This window comes from Pyrus communis, chromosome 16 (genome assembly GCF_041283825.1).
Source record: "Pyrus communis isolate YQ-2024b chromosome 16, ASM4128382v1, whole genome shotgun sequence".
Lineage (NCBI taxonomy): Eukaryota > Viridiplantae > Streptophyta > Magnoliopsida > Rosales > Rosaceae > Pyrus > Pyrus communis.
Genome location: NC_142580.1, coordinates 11,059,962 through 11,079,475, shown reverse-complemented (window position 1 = coordinate 11,079,475; position 19,514 = coordinate 11,059,962). Strand labels below are relative to the sequence as shown.

General features: G+C 37.0%; 1 protein-coding gene across 1 annotated transcript; it reads right to left on the bottom strand.

Annotated features, from left to right (window-relative positions):
* Window positions 1-29: 29 nt before the first annotated feature.
* Window positions 30-13,548, bottom strand: LOC137732296 (nucleoside hydrolase 3). The gene is made up of 12 exons (XM_088687307.1): window positions 13,197-13,548; window positions 12,160-12,339; window positions 11,935-12,045; window positions 4,052-4,384; window positions 3,524-3,700; window positions 3,137-3,424; window positions 2,421-2,543; window positions 2,129-2,326; window positions 1,577-1,830; window positions 1,162-1,366; window positions 780-1,085; window positions 30-578 (listed from the first exon to the last, which is right to left on the bottom strand). Exons 1-12 carry the CDS (start codon window positions 13,401-13,403, stop codon window positions 273-275), a joined length of 2,688 nt encoding a protein of 895 aa, XP_088543433.1. The 5' UTR covers window positions 13,404-13,548; the 3' UTR covers window positions 30-272.
* Window positions 13,549-19,514: the final 5,966 nt, after the last annotated feature.

Here is a 19,514-nt window from a genome sequence, read left to right as displayed (position 1 = left end):
CATGTTCCCGAAAGCTTAATCTGTTGAGATGAGATCAATTATTGTTATAACTACTTTTATTAGTGGCAACTTGTGCATTATAAAAATATGATGTAGCAGGTTCCCCTCTGTGCAAGTACAGTGAATCATCAAAGAACAATTTACCTTGTTAAACAAATAAGCCAACGAACAATTCCAATGGCATTTTCCGTTTCGTATTCCTTTCTTTGTTTTTGCCATTTGTGCTATATTTGAAGCAGAATCTCTACTTTGTTCATTCAAATTTCTACATGTTACGGAGCAGTGCCGGACTGATTTGGAGGCTTCCGCCAGAAGTTTACTTGCTCTTCGAAACTAGCTAATACAGCAGACTGGTTTGAATCGCCAAGCCGGTCTGCAAAAAGATCGTAATAGGCCTCAGGATCTACACTGTCCAATAATCTGACCAGTTTCCATTGATTTTCGTCGATCATAAGCTGTCCATCACTGGATTCAACACCTTCAGCATAAACTTTGATGGGCTTCACTTGGAAGGTTTCATTCAGATGGGAATCACCAGCTATGAGAACTGCTCCAAGAATTTCCCCCAAAAAAGTTTGCTGCAGCATAATATAACATATGAGAAGTGAGAACGTAAGATGTTAGACCGTAAATCTAGACCATTAATCACGTGGATGGTTGCCCGATTGTGTGAGTCTGACAATAAACCGGTCAGATATGTGAAGTAGTGTTGGAATAGACTCCCTACCATGGATTAAGAGTGTTTCATGCATATATTCTTAGATAAGAAGCTATTTTACCATGTGATGATATCTATGGTGCAATTGCTGCAAACGGTAGAGCCTTGACAGCAAACGCCGGGTGAAATTGGCCTCAGGTGTCTTCTTCTTCCAGCGCATCCTTTCTAAGATTTTCGAGAACGAACTAACTTCGCGCTGGATGCCGAGGGGAATGAGTGTGATGTTAAGTGAGGACTCAAAGACTGTTTTTGCAGCCAAAGGGTCAAGAAATATATTGAACTCTGCATAGTCATTGGAAGGAATTGTAAACACATTTCCTTTGTCCCTGTCATTGCTCCTGAGATGCCCTCCAACAATATATACATCCTGCAATGAGCAACATTGGCATCATTGCTGCAAATACTTGATGTGAGAATATACGAATTAAGCTCAATGAACTCACCTGTATTAGAGAGGTGGTATTCTTTTCCGACGAAATGATCTTTGCTAAATTAGTCAAGGGTCCATTGGTCAGTATGGTAATCTTGGATCCTGGATCCAGTGTTTTCACCACAGCTTTCCAAACCTCCAATGCCAGTGGTTGCCTCAGTTCAGGGTGATCTGTATCCCGAATGGCTCCAAATTCTAAAGAATTTTCTGCTGTATACCTGGTAAAAAGGACTTAAGAATTCACTCTCGGTCCATCTAAAGGAACATACGATTTTGCATAGAGTATCGCTAAGCTCACCAAATTCGTTTACTAAGTTCACTAAATAATATGGTAGTGTTTCGTTTATTCAAATCTGGTTCGCCGTTAACCTCATTAGATACTGACATGTATCTGACACATCATTTGGTGAGTGACGGAAAAGTAATACCTTCGTGGACTTCGTGGCAAATCGCGAGCAAGGCCGTAGAGAGTGTCCGAGTCCAGCAATCCACCATTGCCATGAGGGATGGCCTGCAGGTATTTGCAGTCTCCAACAGCAGAGAAGATTGAATCAGACTGGTTTGTAGCAAATACATCTCCAAGACCTACTGGGATGTCATCACGGCCCATCATATGCAGCAAGTCATAAATCACATCTATTGTTGCAGCATCTGCCCACCCGGTTGGGCTTACTATGATTGCCTGAAACCAACACAAACAGATTTTTCTCATATATGGAAATCAATGACAAATTAAGCTACTCTCTTAAGTTTTTTCGCCAATCTATTTTCTTGAAAAATAGGAATTCTTCGCAAATAAGCATCTTCAGGGTTTAAAGCTCCATTTCGAAGAAAAGACCCTGAACCCAACTGTTATTGTGCTATTGGTGAGTGATTTTCTATACATATAATTTGATTGTTTAAGAGTTTCTCGCTAACATTATCAGTTTTCGGGGGACTAACCAAGTTAAGTTAGAAAAAAGAAGCAACAAAAATTCTACCTTGAGATTAATCACTTCAATAGGTACTTTGAGGAGGTAGAAGAGAGCTGCAAAGTCTCCAGCACTCATATCCATGTCAAAGACAACAGGTTTTCCAAGTTTTCTGTTTCCAAATTCTGGTTTGTATGTAACTTCCTTGTAAAATGGAAATTGGGTTGTTAAATTGAATCTCCCTTTTTGTTGAGAGTTGTTCAGAACCTGCAAGAAAAAAAAATTGGAAAAGAGTAAAAAAATTTATTCAAACCTGCAAAACTTAAATGGAAAAAAGATTTAAGTGAGCTTAATTACATACATCCAAGAAACTTATGAAGAATTCTCTGTCAAGTGGGCTTTGAGGGTCCTGATTTGGTTTGGCTTTTGTAGCAACAAGCACAGACACTGCCTCTGATCCTCTTACTTCTTCTGTATAACCATCCTGTATCAAAATAGGAAATTCTTCAACATTTGAAGATCATGTTTAAACATTAGCATTCTTGTTCATTAAATCAAGCTTACCCTTATTTTAAGCACTTCTAAGATTTTAAAACAAAATCGAGTTTACAAAGATTATAACATAAGCAAGCAAAGTTTTGTGTAGTGTAGTTATCCGCACTTTTTCAGAATGTGCATATGTTATCGATAAACTTGATTGCACTTTGCCTTAAATGAGAATTCGTGTAAGTTAAGCTTACAACCACTAAATCCTCTTTTGGTTTCTATAATTGGGATTGGATGAAGAAACCGATGACAAATTTCGAATCTTGTCCAAGTCAAAAGTAGAAGATGGATTAGTCATAAAGAAAACACATTTCTTCCAATCCCCACAAAATGATAGGACTTGGAAGGATAAGTTTCCTTCATGGCTAATCCATCTTCTACCTTGGACAAAAATTTAGAATTTAACATCCATTTCTTTTTTCAACAAACATTAAATCTAGTGAGTTATCCCTTCCAATTCAATACCAGACTCCAAACGAGGCTTACGAGATTATATTTTGGAAGTTGTAAACTAGAAAGCAAGTTAGTTACCTTGCATTTCCCTTTGCCATTCTCCCCAACGCAAAATGGATCTCTAAGTCCCTTTTGAACATGACCACTATGCACACCATTTTTGTCTAGGTTGAACTTTGGAACTTTGAGGCCATCAAAGAAAGGATTAGAGCCATCAGTTACCCCATAAGGTTCATTTGAAGTAATCACAGTTATATTCATATACTCCATTTCCGCAAACTCATTTTCTCCATTAGGATTATTCGAGTTGTTTCGCATGATTGATACCGCCACACCAACTGTGAATGAGTCCCACATGAAATAGCTCTGAAAATAGTCACATTGTATCATATCAGATTATTTGATCCTTAAGAAAGGTATGCAAAGTCTAATAAACACAGAAAAATCGAATAATCGTGGATGTACCGTGTAGAATTGATCATCAAACCAAGTATCACGAGCCATTTTCAAGGACTGGAAGATATATTGTGCCTCATATGTGTTCTGGCTCTTCTCAAAGGCATCAAAGAAGTTTTGACTAATGGGAATGGTATTTGTTGCATCCAGAGGAACAAGGGTGACTGGAATCCCAGAATGTATAACCTGAAATATATCAATTTCATTATCACCAACGCGACCATTTATAAAACCGGAAAATTTTCTCTTCTCAAACTATTGGACGACGTATTTGCTAGACTAGACCTACTGTGAATATGAACCATTAACCAAGTTGATTCTTGCCCGAATGTATGAATTTGATGACATAATAATTCGTTTTCCATAAAACTATATAATGTTCTGTTGTCACTGCTTGGCAACATAAGATGTTTATGTCGTCAAACTGTAAATTTGAACCATTGATTCAGTTGACGGCTATTGTCAAAATGTGATGTCAAAATTCACCGTCTAGCAATGATTCACGGCCGAAAAATATATATTGAACTGTAGTACTACCTGGTACGCAGCAAAGGGATCACCAAGGAAATTGAACTCTGCGTAAGGATTACTAGTGTAGTCTGTGAAGACATTGCCAGGATCACCACACTGCCGAGGAACACACGACGTGGAATTTTCCGCGCAACAACCAGTAGGGTTTTTCGATCTCACACCACCACCCATGACATAAATGTGCTCAACATTCTTCTTTAGGTGTGGATTGCTCATAAGGAAAAGGGCAAAGTTTGTGTGTGCTCCTATCAGAAATACAGTAATGGGACCTCCAGATATTTTGTCAATCATCACTTGCTGAGCAGTAGGTTGTCGAAGGGGAGTATATCTCCTGCTGCCCTAATTTCATTTAAGAAAAGAAAAGAAAAATTCCTGAGCAAGATATAGAATTAATGTAACACCAAAAAATGAATAAAGAAAACAGTTCTTCACTAGTTCATGTATGAATTTATCAGACAGGCTATCATAATCATATAACATTATCACTATAGCAGTGTTCTTCCATAACACTATAATTGTTATCAAATAGTCGTATTATATCGATATTGTTGCAGTCTTATTGGAATAGAAATGTGATTGTGTAAATCCTAATAGATAGGCGAATGTATCTTATATTCCTATTAGGAATAGATTACCTATTAAATGTTGTAATCCTAAAGGGTAAGGAATTAACCTTCCCTACTACTATAAATAAAGGTACAATGGGGTGGAATAACACACACCTCAATTACACATCTCTCTCTTTCTCTCTACTATTGCCGCACCTTTCTCTCTCTCTATGGCCTCCATAATTGTTCAGTAAATTATACCTACAATACGTTATCAGCACGCTCTTGACGCTACGCTAAAGAGAGTTTATTCTTCAATCAGGAGAGTATTACGTTTTAATCATTCTTTTTATGATTAATTTATTATTTTGAATTGATCGACATGCTATTGATTCAATTTATTTTTTCTTTGTTGAACGTGATACAACGCATTGGAGACGCAATTCCAGCTTTCCGAGAAGGATCTTCTACAAATTCAAAGGCTATTGTTGTTTTTTGCTAATCAGGTACACTTAAAATAAAGTAAGATATTTGAAACAACCATGAAGCATGAAAACATTCCCCATGATACCCCCTATGTTTATATTTTCCTTCCGATAAATATATTGTATATGTTCATATATTTGTTTCCTGCATCGCACAATTAAATTGTTATGTGGAATATGTGAGTCAAAGTATCAAATTAAATTAGAAGCAATTCTAGGGTTTCTTAAACCCTACATATGTCGAAATTTTTTTTGGGAATGGTATGGCACCACCCCTTGTGGCACAAACTGGGCAGCAGCCCTCTAGGCTTTGCTGCACCCACATGGACCTTGACTGCAGCTTTGATGCGAGCTTATACACACCCTAGGCCTTTGGCCTGGTTGGGTTGTCTCGGGCCCGTAGTCCCCATTCATCAAGGAAGCCTGTAGCTTTCCTTTTTAAACCTCCCTCTACTCTCGGCCCATGCCAGCAAGCTGTCATGCTTGCTGGGCTACTGTCCCACGCACACTAAGGCTTATAGCCTGCTCCGGTATCAACCTATATACATGGGTTTGGTCCTTGCATGACGCCAGCCCACTGTCGCTGGGCTGCCGTGCATTAACATGCCAACAAATCTGCTGGGCTTTGTCCTGTGCCATCCCCGAGGCCCAACCTTGAAACCCAGCTGCGGCTGAGGTTTCTCCCTCACCGTGTGACCTGAAAGTTCACACCCGTTGCCCTTTTTTGGGGCCATGCCTTTTACTCAAGGTACCCAACCCAAGCCCAATTATCTTTTGGGGCAATTTTTTCGACCCACATGCTATTATTTTAGCATTCTAAATAGTATTAACCCGTATGTTAATATTATTTAGCTTCTACAATCGAGACCCTGTTTGGCTCCGATCTATTGAATTAATTAAAAGTGACTTGCAGTTCATTAATCTGATAATGACTCCAAAATTATTGACTTGAAGATCACTTTTTGACATTAACGATTCAATAATTTATTTTTATACTTTGAACCGTTGACATACTTTCGTAGTAACGAAGCTCTCACACTTGAGTTCCCGAAGAACCTCAAATCCCCTACACTTAGTTGTATATTGCATTCTTTGTTTCTTGCAGGAACCTCAAATCCTCAAATCCTCTCACACTTGCAGGAACCTCAAATCTCCGCTATGATCTTCATTTGAAGACTTGTATCTGAAGCATTACAAATGGAAATACCTCATGAACGAGGATTCCATGGCTCTTTGGCTGGCTTCCATGGACCGTTTAATCATGAAAGACATTGCCTGAAGCACACCATGATTACGTCTATAATAAGTACAATTCTGAAGTTTATAAATCCGATCAAATTTTAACTAAAGAATACTTTTCTCGTCCTTCATGTTTCTAACTCGCCTCTGAAGCAGCAATGTAGAAAGAGGAAGTTTACCAAATTCTCAGACAAATGTGAGAGAAAGGTATAGACCCAGTTCGGCCGGAGTCTACCGAATGGCTCAACCCAGTTCGGTCAAAGCCTAACCGAATGGTGATGCATTGCTTTGGCAGGGATACACCGAATGACATACTCTCTCAAAATCCAATTTGGAGTTTTTTTTTTAAAAACATATGGTAAAATCAAGGCCTGCCAAGATGTGGCATCATGCCCGAAGCGTGATCCTTGACACCTAAGACCTAAAACTTCAAGAATAAGGGATAGTATTCCCAAACCTTAACCTTGCAAAATCTACTTCCGTCTTGATGAAATAGATCATTGGTTATGCACATGTTCGTGCCCCTACCAGTGTTGTTAAGGAGTACCATTCTAGTAGTCAATATGTAAGACTAATTTTGCTCCACCAAACATCGTTGGAAGAGCAGAATTTTGACATGGATGGCCTTGTTGGCCGAATCCACCCTAGTAACTTTGGTTTACTTTGTGAACATTTTTCCATGTTCTTGGATTCAAGTTTGGTGTGTGTTTTACTTATGGATAATCTTATTGATATTGTCCTCGAATATGAGTTAATTGAATCATGTTTCTTAATACATGTGACCAATTCAATTAAACACGTGATTAGGTAGGAATGTGGGAAAGTTAGTTGTCTCGATGAATGCGTACTACGCACACTAACTTTACACATAAATCATATCTCTAACAACGACTTCAGGTCTATCCAACCTAATTAAGAACATTGGCACGCTCCTTGTTGTATGAATGGTATTGCATCACCATTTAAGGGACCTTAAATTCTCCCTGACGTTGAGTTTTTAAGGATATTCGAGATGACAATGATCATAAATGAAACCATTGAAGAAAATAGAGTAAATATCTTTGCACCACCTCCAAAAATGAGCCTGAAGCTTTGATTTGGGGCCAATGGGTTGTCTTCCAACTGGGAATACACCATATATGGCCGGCCTGGAGCCTGGTGATTGAGCAGTTTACTTGCTTTGGCACGACCTTTTGGGACACTTAGGTCGAACAATGATGCTACAACGCGTCTCCTTATCTGAAGTAAGGATATTGTGCCTACAAGCACACTTTGCCAAGCATGCTCATTAAGGAAATTGATTTTCTATATCATTCCTCGCAAAGATACAACACGACTCTCTTTTCACAGTGGATTCAAGGGAATAAATGTGGACTAATCCAACCAAAATGCGGACCATATAAATACTTATGGTTTTGGTTGATGAGTTAACAAACTGGTCACATGTTTGTCCACACACATTACTGCTAAATCTACTGGCTGATTAAGGGTTCACCACCCTACTTATCCCTTAAGGTCCGGGAGACTGGATAATGCCAGAGAGTTTATATCGATGGTTTTCGATAATGTATTGCATGTATTTTGGGTTTATAATTGAACATTGAATTCCCATGTTCACCCCAAATAGCCTCGCCCAGCGATCATAAAGTGCAAATTTAAATGATCGCCTGAATTTTGGTAAAAGTACCAAGTTTTGGGTTTCTACCTAGGGTTATGCAATCCTTGTACATAGTTATGTTGGTCCGCCTTGAGGCCCATTACCACCTAACCTATATGACGTTACAGTTAGTTACTGGGTACGAACCTAATGATTTTTGTATTTATGCATTTGGGTGTGCATTCCATGTGTCAAGTTGTGTTGCCGCAATATACCAACATGGGTCCTTAAAGAAGGATGTGTATCTTTTGTCGATCATGATTCTCCTTCACACTAGCTCTCTTATAGCCCTTGCACGCGGTCTCTTTACCGCTTATTTGCGGGTTGTCACTTTAATGAGATAGCCTTCCCGTCATTAGGGGGAGATAAGAACGTTAACGTTCTTGAAGAACAACATGAATTTGCATGGACGTTGCCCATTATATCTCATCTCAATCCTCATACCGCACAAATGTAATAAGCAAGTGCGATGAATTCTAGTTTTCAGAATGTTGCTCCAGACGCATTTCTCTAATCTAACTAAAGTGACGAGATCATATACCAGCTGCAGACATACCTGCAAGGATAGACTTACTTAACGGGCGTCGAGTCAACATCTCTGGAGGATATGCCGCCTCTGTTGGACTGTTTAAACGCCCCCTGTTGGACGGTCTGGTACACTAGCGGATAGCCAATCAATCTATCTTGGCCTGGAGCACGACAGATCATTCGGTTCGTAGGATTCACTTCCCTAAAAGAGGAAAACACAGCACAACAATGAATCTAAACTCGATCGTTGTCTCAAATCATTTCCATCTCATGAGATTAATCCGGATTACTCCCGAGACTTGAAATGAGATTATCATCGATGATATTTTCACTTATATGGTAGCTACCGACATAAATGAAAAGCGACGATATCGAACCGTGTTTCGTTGATTAAGTGGCAACATAAAACTAATTGGACAACTGAAATTACAATCCAGGTCAAATTTCTTACCAAAGTGTGTATTGGACCTGCTGTTCCTACACTGCCCAAGGTAACCCTGTTGTGTTACAAGTGGGAAAGGAAGCGTTATGAGATGAATGAAATAGTGCGATATGATGCATGCCTTATGGCGTAAGGTATCTCTCAAAATGTCATGTGATTGATAGCAGCATTATGAAATGTGGTTAGTGTTTTCTCCATGGGGATATAGATATGGAGATTTACATGTAAGTTCCTGAAGAATTACATGGATTAGTTCAAATAGTTCCAAAACCACGGAACACCCTGTTAACTCGTTTTAAGGCGTTCACTTACAATTCGACGGATGTGGTATACTCGTCTAAGTGATTATTTGATCAGTTAGGGATATAAATTATGCCTTTGCATGTTAAACTATGAAGTCTTATTCCGAATTGCTAGAGTTACAGTTTATGTCGGTAACACAAATCTCACTAAGACTCCGGAAGAGCTTGAGAAAACTGCCTCGCACCTGAAGATGAAATTTGAGATGAAGGATCATAGCAAAACTTGTTTATGCCTTGACCTGAAGTTCAAGCATTGTTCTGACGGTACCTTGGTCTACCAGTCAAACTACACTCTGAATGTGTCACTTTTGAGTATACCTTTGATCGTCCATACATTATATGCAAATAAAACCCTTGAAGAGGTTATGGAATCCGAAATTCCATATCTAAAGTTCAACTTTACGCTTCGTTGTACTTAGCTCATTGTATTTAGACAGGACATCTTCTTCGCTGTTGATCTTGGTAAAGATACAGCATTACATCTACACGCAACCACTGAATTTGTATTAAAGACATACCCTGAAGGTACTACGAGGGCAAATCCCAACGCATCTCAAGCGGATCCAACCCCCTGATCCTCGAAATGATGATTGCCTTCTTGTTATGCTAACACAGGTTACTTATTAAACCGGCACAAGGTAAAATCCCTAAATGGTTATGTCTTTACCGTTAGGGATATCGCAATATCTTGGAGGTCCACGATATGACCTTAGTTACGAAATCTTCGAATCGTTCCAAGACTCACCTCACTTCACTACGCCACAAGTGAGACAAGGTTAGGAGTTCTTGTTGAGCATATTTGAAGTATTTGTTGTGTTTTCATCTATCATTGAGTCCCAACGACGATCTATGAAGACTATACCGCATGTATCCACCCGACCATGACATGATACATCAACAAAGTCAACGCCAAGACATATTACGTCTACATCTACATCAGCAGAGCATCGGGAGATTAAAGTCATGCAAGCCGATCCCAGACAAGCTTACTGACCTCTACACGATATCACTGCCGAAGTCAACCTTCCAGAAGCTTGTCCTAGGAATTGGTATGCCTAACTGTCATATGCAATGCTTGTAGTTCTCATTTGGAAGTTATGTCAAACTCAGGAGAAGTATACTCAGTTAATCTTAATGTACTCTTTTTCCCTACAATTAGGAGCATTTTTCCCACTAGGTTGTTGCTACCTAACTAGGTTTTAATGAGGCACCCATCCTGGGCTGATCATACCCTTGAAAGCTCTTCTACTTGTGTCCAAAAGACATATAATTTTGACTTAATGAAACTTCTCACTTTTCTCCTTAGTCTATGGGTTTTTCTCCCACCTTGGGTCTTACCATAGCAAAGGTTCTGTGAGTTTTACTTTTTATGCATTCTTCCGTTGATTTAAGACTCGCATTCGCTCATTGTGCCAACGACTTCATCAAATGTACTTGCTTCATCACTGAAGACTTGATGTGTCATTTACTTGAGTATTTACACACTCAAGGGGGAGTGTTGCAATCCTATTGGAATAGGAATGTGATTGTGTAAATCCTAGTAGATATGAGAATGTATCTTATATTCCTATTAGGAATAGATTACCTGTTAAATGTTTTAATCCTAAAGGGTAAGGAATTAACATTCCCTACTACTATAAATAAAGGCACAATGAGGTGGAATAACACACACCCACAATTACACATATCTCTCTTTCTCTGCTATTGCCGCACATTTCTTTCTCTTTATGGCCTCCATAGTTGTTCAGTAAATTATGCCTGCAACATATATCATCTTTATATGTTGTCGATATTGTCTTATTATATTGATATCGTTTTTATATGTTGTTGATATATATTGGTATGGTTATAACTTAATTAATAGCTTTAAAGAGTCGTTATATAACATAAATTAAGTACTAGTATGGGTCGATATCTGTGTTCTAAAAATCAGTCTAGGTAGTTAGATGGTGGAGGACCGATGCGATTTAGGTCGAAACATGGAAAAAAATCAAGTAAGGGCGAGGCATGCTAGGCAATGGCTAGACGGGTTAGGTGGGCTAGGCTGGTTAGGCGAGTTAGGGGGGCTAGGCGGTTTCATTGTTCTTAATTTTTTTTAATTAAGTTAAAGGTTTTTCTAAATAACCTACTTAATTAGTGAATTTTCAATTTTGGTTTTTGGTTTTTTTTTTTTTTGGTTGCATTTGTCAGTTATGGTGACAATATGGCTTAAGTTTTAAGTTTTAAGTTTTCTAAATTCTCAATACAACTATATTATTAATTTTTAGAGTGTAAGTAGGCACTTATTTATATTTTATATACTAAATTTAATTAATTCTGCCTAATTTGCCTAAGCATTAGATCCCTGCTCGCCGCCTGACTAGCGCTTATCGTTTTTTAGAACCTTAGTCAATGATGTCGATTTACTACAGTAATAGTGCTAATTATAATTTCTTCCTATCAGCTTTCAACGTAGAGCCATTTGGTTCACCATATTTCAAGTCAAAGATTTAATTTTGAAAAAAGATTTCTACACGCCCTTTTTCTTCTCATTCACATCGTTCTTTAATAAGATACATTTTATAATAGTTATATGCAGAAGGAGAAAAAATGTATGCAAAACTTTGGCAGACTCAAAGTGAAGAAAAAAATAACCAGAGAGTATATAAGAAATACAGCTTAAAATTACTGTGTGTACATTATTTTTACCTGGGGGAGAAATGATTTTCTGAGGCCAAAATTAGAATCAATATCCAATCGACCTCCAGCACCTACAGGAATGGCTTGTCTATATCTGCATCCTCCTGCTGTTGTAGTCCTCTGAAGTTAATTGTTTTTTAAAGTAATATAAATTAGTGTCCGTAAATATGAATTTAACATGATTAAGTAAGCATAATTATGATTCATGAGTTGAGATATATAATCCGTTCATGCCTGTTCGATAATTGGAAGATATCCTCCAACATTTGGCAAAATTGTACCATCTTCTTTGATCCCACCTTCACCACCCACTCCAACTCTCACGTCATCACGCCCCATCATGTACAAAATGTCATAGATTTGATGCACAGCATGCCCAGAATTGGTCCAAGCATTTGCATTCACAGTCACTGCCTGTGGTAAAACAAATTTACAGTTCTATAATTACCAAGGTTTAAGGAAACAATAATGATTTATTTATTTTTACTTTTTTAAAATAAAACGCTTTTCCAATTGTCGTAGAAGAAAACACGAACTTGGATGCAAGAGATGAAAATTGTAGTCGAAATATATTTTTCTACTTTGCAAGAGATGAAAACTGTAGAAGGAGACAAGAATTTGGGTACAACGGAAGAAAACTATAGTTGGAATTTATTTTTCTACTTTGCAAGAAAACATGTTTAAGGTAAAAACAATGATTCACTTTTGCATAAAGGAAATAAAAGTTGTTTTACTTTTTACATGTCGTTTGACCAAAAAGATTAATTTTTAATTAGTTAAACAAGGTTTAGCTTGAGAAAATATTAAAACTCCAAGAACACTGTCTTGATATTTTATTAAATTACACCTTTTCCCAAATATAGAATCCATTCAACTGTATGAATCATTTGACTCGGTCCTCAAGGCATTAAAAAAAAAAAAAAAAAAAAGGGTTCTGCACCTTCAAAGCCAAATATCAATTAAAATTTAAATCAACCAAAACTAATTCGATGAGTTTTTCTGGTGATTATCACTTGCTTAGATTCCTAACGCAAGAAATGAATATAATATATATTTACATATATGCGTGTGTATATATACATGCATGCATGCATATATATATATATGCATACATATACGATTGTTGGAAAGATGTACATCGAATAGACATGTAAATTTTGAGAGCTCTAAGCATTTGCAGATTTGGAAAGCTTAGCTTTGACAAACCCAACTTATAGCCTTTACTTTCTGGATGAACACAAACAATTGATGATGATGGATGATGAACTCACCTCCAACTCAAACTCTGATCTGTTAAGCTTCAAGAGGTACAAGAGAGCAAAGAAATCATCGGTATCGACATCTGTATCGACAAGAATCCTGTGAGGCCTTCCTTCCACAGTCTGCAAATTACCAGCTCCAATCACAACTAGTACTAATCCCACAGCAACTAGCATCTGCACTACCCAATTAAAACGCTGCTTCTTCTGCCACAACATTTCTATTTCTTAATTTCAACCAAAACCCAGAAATCTTTTCCCTCCAGACTACAAAGATATGATGCTTTAATACTGGTTGGAGCTAAGCCTGCAACTTAACCATGGGAAGAGATTTATAGAATTAGAGAGATATTGGTCGAGAGAGTTTTAGAAATATTTATGATGAAGGTATGTATGGGAAGGAACACACGTCACTCACGCCGGAGGCACGTGACGAACGAGAAGGCGCATGAATCGCACCAATCGAATTTTATTACTTAAGTTTTTAGTTCCTTTTTCAAAGCCACCTCCAACCACTATAGTCCTACTTCACATTTCTACCCTTTCAAATTCAACATGGGTTTGGGTTCATTTTCTCCCTGTCCACGATTTTTAGTTGAGGGAATTATTAAGGATATATATAATTGTCTAATTGGACTCTATAGAAACCATAGTTTTAGATTGGTGAGAAGGTTATAACTTCATCAACAAAGGTAGAACCATCAAATTTGTTAACCAAATAACGCGAGTTTAGTAAATAACAAAAATATATGCACATAAGAGAATTATTTGCTTACTCAAGAACAATTTTATTTCATCAACATTGTTCGTCCCAAATTTGCTTACTCAATATGTTTCCCACTTTTCTGACGAGTTGGGGCAAGAGAAGGATTTTAATGCTCAAATACAGTGACTTGTTAGTATCTTATTTAGTCATGTTAAAATAAATAAAATTGAAGCGGTAAACATAACTCATACAAGTGTAACCAAGTCAATTAAAATGAATATACTCCCTCTTTATACACTATAATATTGCATTCATTTTTGTTTTTCTTGGTCAATTATAGAGAGACATAAAGAGTGTAGACAATGGATGTCCAACCGATGAGTTCGAAATTCGAGTTGCCAACAAATCCCTCCTCCAGTTTTTTTTATTTTTTTTTATTTTTTTTATTTTTTTATTTTTTTTACATTTCACTTTACTCTTTTACAAGGGACCCTTGACATTGATAAATTACCTCTCTTTATAAACTATATAATTCTTTTTATTTTTCAAGGAAATAGAAATTCATTAAATGGGAAAAGACCCAATACAAGTTACATCAAACAATCCAATGCAAATTGAGGATAGCCAAAATGTCCATTCAACAAGAACAAAAATTGAAAAGAAAAATCATAACCCAAATCCCTATCCAGCAAAATGCCACCACCACCGTAACCACTTCGCTGATAGTCACAAGAGCAGCCACCCTAAGAAAACCAACACACATTGAATTCGACAAAGGATAGCCAAAAAGTCCATTCAACAAGAACAAAAATTGAAAAGAAAAATCTTAACCCAAATCCCTATCCGGCAAAATGCCACCACCACAACAATCACTTCGCCGACAGTCACAAGAGAAGCTGCCCTAAGAAAACCAACACCACCTTGATTTCGACGAAGGTAGCACTGCATAAAACTTTTCAACCCTCAACAAGGAAAAAAACCCCAACCTAATTTCGGCACCAAAACCCCAACCTAATTCCTTATAAAACATTCTCTATAAGGAATTGAGTTACTACTTATATTGCCAATTGATTTTATAGTGACACATCGACTTCCTTCATGATATAGAGCATGTTTGCCTATTTGTGAAGCGCAACCTCTACACATACTTCACTTCACATGATTTATGTTCTCACGTGTTAAACTTGAAAATTCATCACACATAAAAGCATGTGTTGAGACTATAAATCTCACGTCCCAAAAAAAGGAGATCTTATACGTGTTTATAAAGAATAAAAATACTTCCATGTCAATTGCATATTTGTCAAAAGAAATATCACAATAGAAAGGTCCATCAATCATCATAACATAACTCAGAGATCTTTTCTTTGAAAGAAGTAAACTTTTTACTTGACAATCCATGGCATTGTATAGAACTATACTTCTTTTTGTAAGATTGCATTACACATATCCGATACTGTGTATGTGTGTGTGTATACATATTACACATGTTTGATACTGTGTGTGTGTGTATATATATACATATATTGTCACGTCCGGCCTGGGTTCCTACCACATTTCAGGCTCGACTCCATCGTAGCACGATATTGTCCGCTTTGAGCCCCGACCACACCCTCACAATTTTGTTTCTGGGAACTCACACGAGAACTTCCTAGTGGGTCACCCATGCATCCTGGGATTTGCTCTCGTGTGAACTCACTTAACTTCGGAGTTCTTACGGAACCAGAAGCCAGTGAGCTCCCAAAAGGCCTCGTGCTAGGTAGAGATGAGAATATACATATAAGGCTTACAAGATCCACTCCCCTGAGCGATGTGGAATGTTACAATCCACCCCCTTTAGGGGCCCGACGTTTTAATCGGCACACTTCCGGCCAGGGATTGGCTCTGATACCAAATTGTCACATCCCGGCCTGGGCCCTCACCACATCCCGAGCTCGACTCCACCGTAGCATGATATTGTCTACTTCGGGCCCCAACCACACCCTCACGGTTTTGTTTCTGGGAACTCACACGAGAACTTTCTAGTGGGTCACCCATCCTGAGATTGCTCTCATGTGAACTCGCTTAACTTTGGAGTTCCTACGGAACCCGAAGCTAGTGAGCTCCCAAAATGCCTTGTGCTAGGTAGAGATGGGAATATATATAAGGCTTACAGGATCCACTTCTCTGGACAATGTGGGATGTTATATATATATTTTTTTTTCCGGTAAATGCGAGCAAAATACTCCAGAAACACTAAGAAGTGTGGCTAATGTAGAGTAGGAAATTTTCTCAATGTTCGAAACACGGGTTGTGTACCATGTATTATTGGATAAGTGGTAGAAAGTTTTATTTTTTAAGTAATTAATTTTTTAACACAAGTATCTCATTATTTGTGTATTACCCTATGTTTCGAACATACTGAAAAACCTTTATAAACTCTATCTCATTTAATCAGTTGTATGTCAATTAGTGTTAAAATTTAAACAATATCCCCAGCTGAAGGTTTTTTTTTTTTAATTTTAAATATATAATATATCAACCAAAGAGGAGGACAAGCCTCAACAAGGAACACATAATAATTATTAAGAGACCATAACAAACAAAGGGAAGGGAAATAATGGGACCTACAGAGATATCAGTGATCCAAAAATAGCACACAAATAATTTTTACTTTGAAATATGAGTTTCTTAAGATATATTATCTGTTTTCAGTTTTCACTTTTGTTTTGTCGAAGAGAATTTTGTTACCGAGTAAAGCGGATAGTATGAGTTTGGGGGTATTTATTTATTTTATAATATTCAATGGCAGAATTGTGTGGAGTCGTACTTCTCACAAATGTGAAAGAAAATCGGATAATTATTTATAAAATTATTATTTTTTCTTTGAAAAATGAGACAACTGGTGGCAAGTTACGGTTTTCTGTCTCTTTCGGGGGCCGGAAAGACTCACAAAGGCATTGCAGCCTCTCCCTGACCACAAGTCTGGATTCCACACCAACAATTTATAAAATTATTAACCAAAATATGATAATATATCTATCCACATTAATCCAAAATCCAAAACAACATATGTATCGATATTTTTATATGTTCACCTTATTCATAATTATATTGCATGATAACCTTGTTGTCTATACTAGCTGAAAGAATTATTAAACTCAATAGGAAGAACCAATCAAGAGTTTACAAATTCTAAACGCTCAAGTAACAGATAAAATAGAGTAGAAATAAAATTAATAGAGAATAACATAAATTTTTTACAAGAAATGATGGTTGATATTTCATTGATCAATCGAAACAAATACATTTGTCCCAATTAAGTACATAACTCCAGTGATCAAGACAATGATCTAGAGTGAATTTCCTTAAACAGACAACTGTAATAAAACTCTAAACAGCTACCACATGTACGAAAACTACAAACACCATCCATACTAATCTGTCACTAAAAAATTGCTGCAACAAGTATTGGCGATTACATGTTGGGATGATGGTGGCTATCCTCTTTCTGGAATCTAGTGCATGCGAGAAGGAGAGAGATGTGAAAGAAGTGTTGTGGGGGAAATAGTAAAGGGAATTTTTGACCGTAAGATCTATTTCTAACGATCAGGATTTGTTGATCCCTTGGATCTGGATAGAATTAATCAGGAGAGGATTCTCTTCCATTGTTGAGAGCTTGGTAATATTTTCTGTTTTCAATGTTCAATTTCTATTTTTCTCATCATCACTACTATTCTATTAGGTCTTTTCATAAAGAAAGTTTTGGCTTAGTTGTTTAAATAATTTTGGGTTTCTCCTTCCACCGTAATTATGTTTTGTTGACTGTTGATCATTAAATTATTGACCGAACATTGAATCTTGATTTATATGTGCATGTCGTACAATTCAACATAATACTTCATCCTATATCGCCTCCAAGAGAAAACTCCAACTTTCCAAACTGTCCAATGGCATCTGCCAACGTGTTACAAGCAATTCTATTTTGATTTGAACCGATTGCTTTCTCATTTGTGGGACTCTATATACACCTCACAAGTCACCATTCTAACTTTCTATTATCGTCGTTATGGGGATTCCCAGCTTCCCACGACACATTTTTGGTTCCAAATTCTAGCATCCATTTTCAGTTCTGGCGGTTGGAATACATTTGATTCTTTCACTTTGCTTTTTATTCTATAATCCATTATTTAAACTTTCCATTAATATATAATCAATCTTAATATCCACTAATTAGGAACGGGGTAATGCTAGAGAAACTAAAATTGTAGACAAAAATTTGATATGGAAGTTGATGATTGGATTATTACTTATGCGTTGATAAACATGCTAATTCTTATTAGGGACACATAATTTAGTTTACAAATTTAATCTCTCTAGCATTACCCTTAGGAACGAGGAAAGAACTCACCAAATGAACAATCTGGAAATCAGACCCATAAATTAATTACAATTACTGAAAATTTGACAACTAGGGTTGCAAATTAAGTAGCATCCCTATCCCTACTCTATACTAAGATCCAAATTAAGGGTCATTATCAATACAAAATAATACTAAGATGTTTTTAATATAAGTGCTAATTACGTTTAATATTGATCAAGCACTTCTCCAAAATCAATAGTAATATCTATATAAGATGATACATCACTAAACGTATGTGTTGCTGAGAATATCTTACATTAGAAAAGTCGGAGACTATTAATATTTATAAAGTCTTGTATAAAATGCTCAAAAAGATGTTGAACTTCTCCACTCATTAACTTTTGGTTTTGGATCGAATGTTCACATTATAAGTTGAAGATATATCACGTATTCATCTTCAAATCATTTATGAACCCTAAATTTTGTATGATTGATTGTTCTCCAAGACAATACATGCACTCCTATATGCTGAGGAAAGCCCCACCACGTAAAGATCCCTATTTTGCAGCCATTGAATGAGCATGAACTTTATGGTTGAAGGATATATAATAATATATATATACACACACACTTATATATTATATATCTTGCACGCATTGCCATTATTTATTGATTTTTTGACAATGATGGCAATCCAGTAAAAGATATTTCAACTTATTATATATTGGATTAGTTGCTAAACTGAATATATTGACTATTAAGCATAATTAGGCGCATAGCAAAGAAGTGATTAGAAGATTTTAGAAGCAATATCTAAAAGGCTAAAAGCTATCTTGTTCTTGTGCACTTGAAGATGGAGGACTACAGTCAACAGTACTAATTAATTAGGTGTCCATACTCCATGGTCATATCAATTTCCAATAATTTATTGATATTTCTACGTGCTAAGAATGAAAGGTTAAGTGTGGATACAAATTTTTTCCTCCTTGATCTTGGACAAAATTGCACGTACAAAACAATTAACACATTTGGTTAAGGCCAAGAGCCTCACGCGCCCACGATGAATTGGGGGGCGGGCTTTGGCCGAAGATCCTCTGATGCCAAAGTTAGAATTTAGAGAGAAAGTGTTTGAGAATTTTAGAGACTTTTAGCAAGAGAATTGGAAGTCCCCTTTGGGAGAGAATGGAGAACTTTTTATAGGTGAATGGCCAGCCTCTTTGGGTGAGAGAGGACCGGCCACCTAGCTCCTTTTGTGGGCTAGGTTTTTTATTTGTTTCAAATA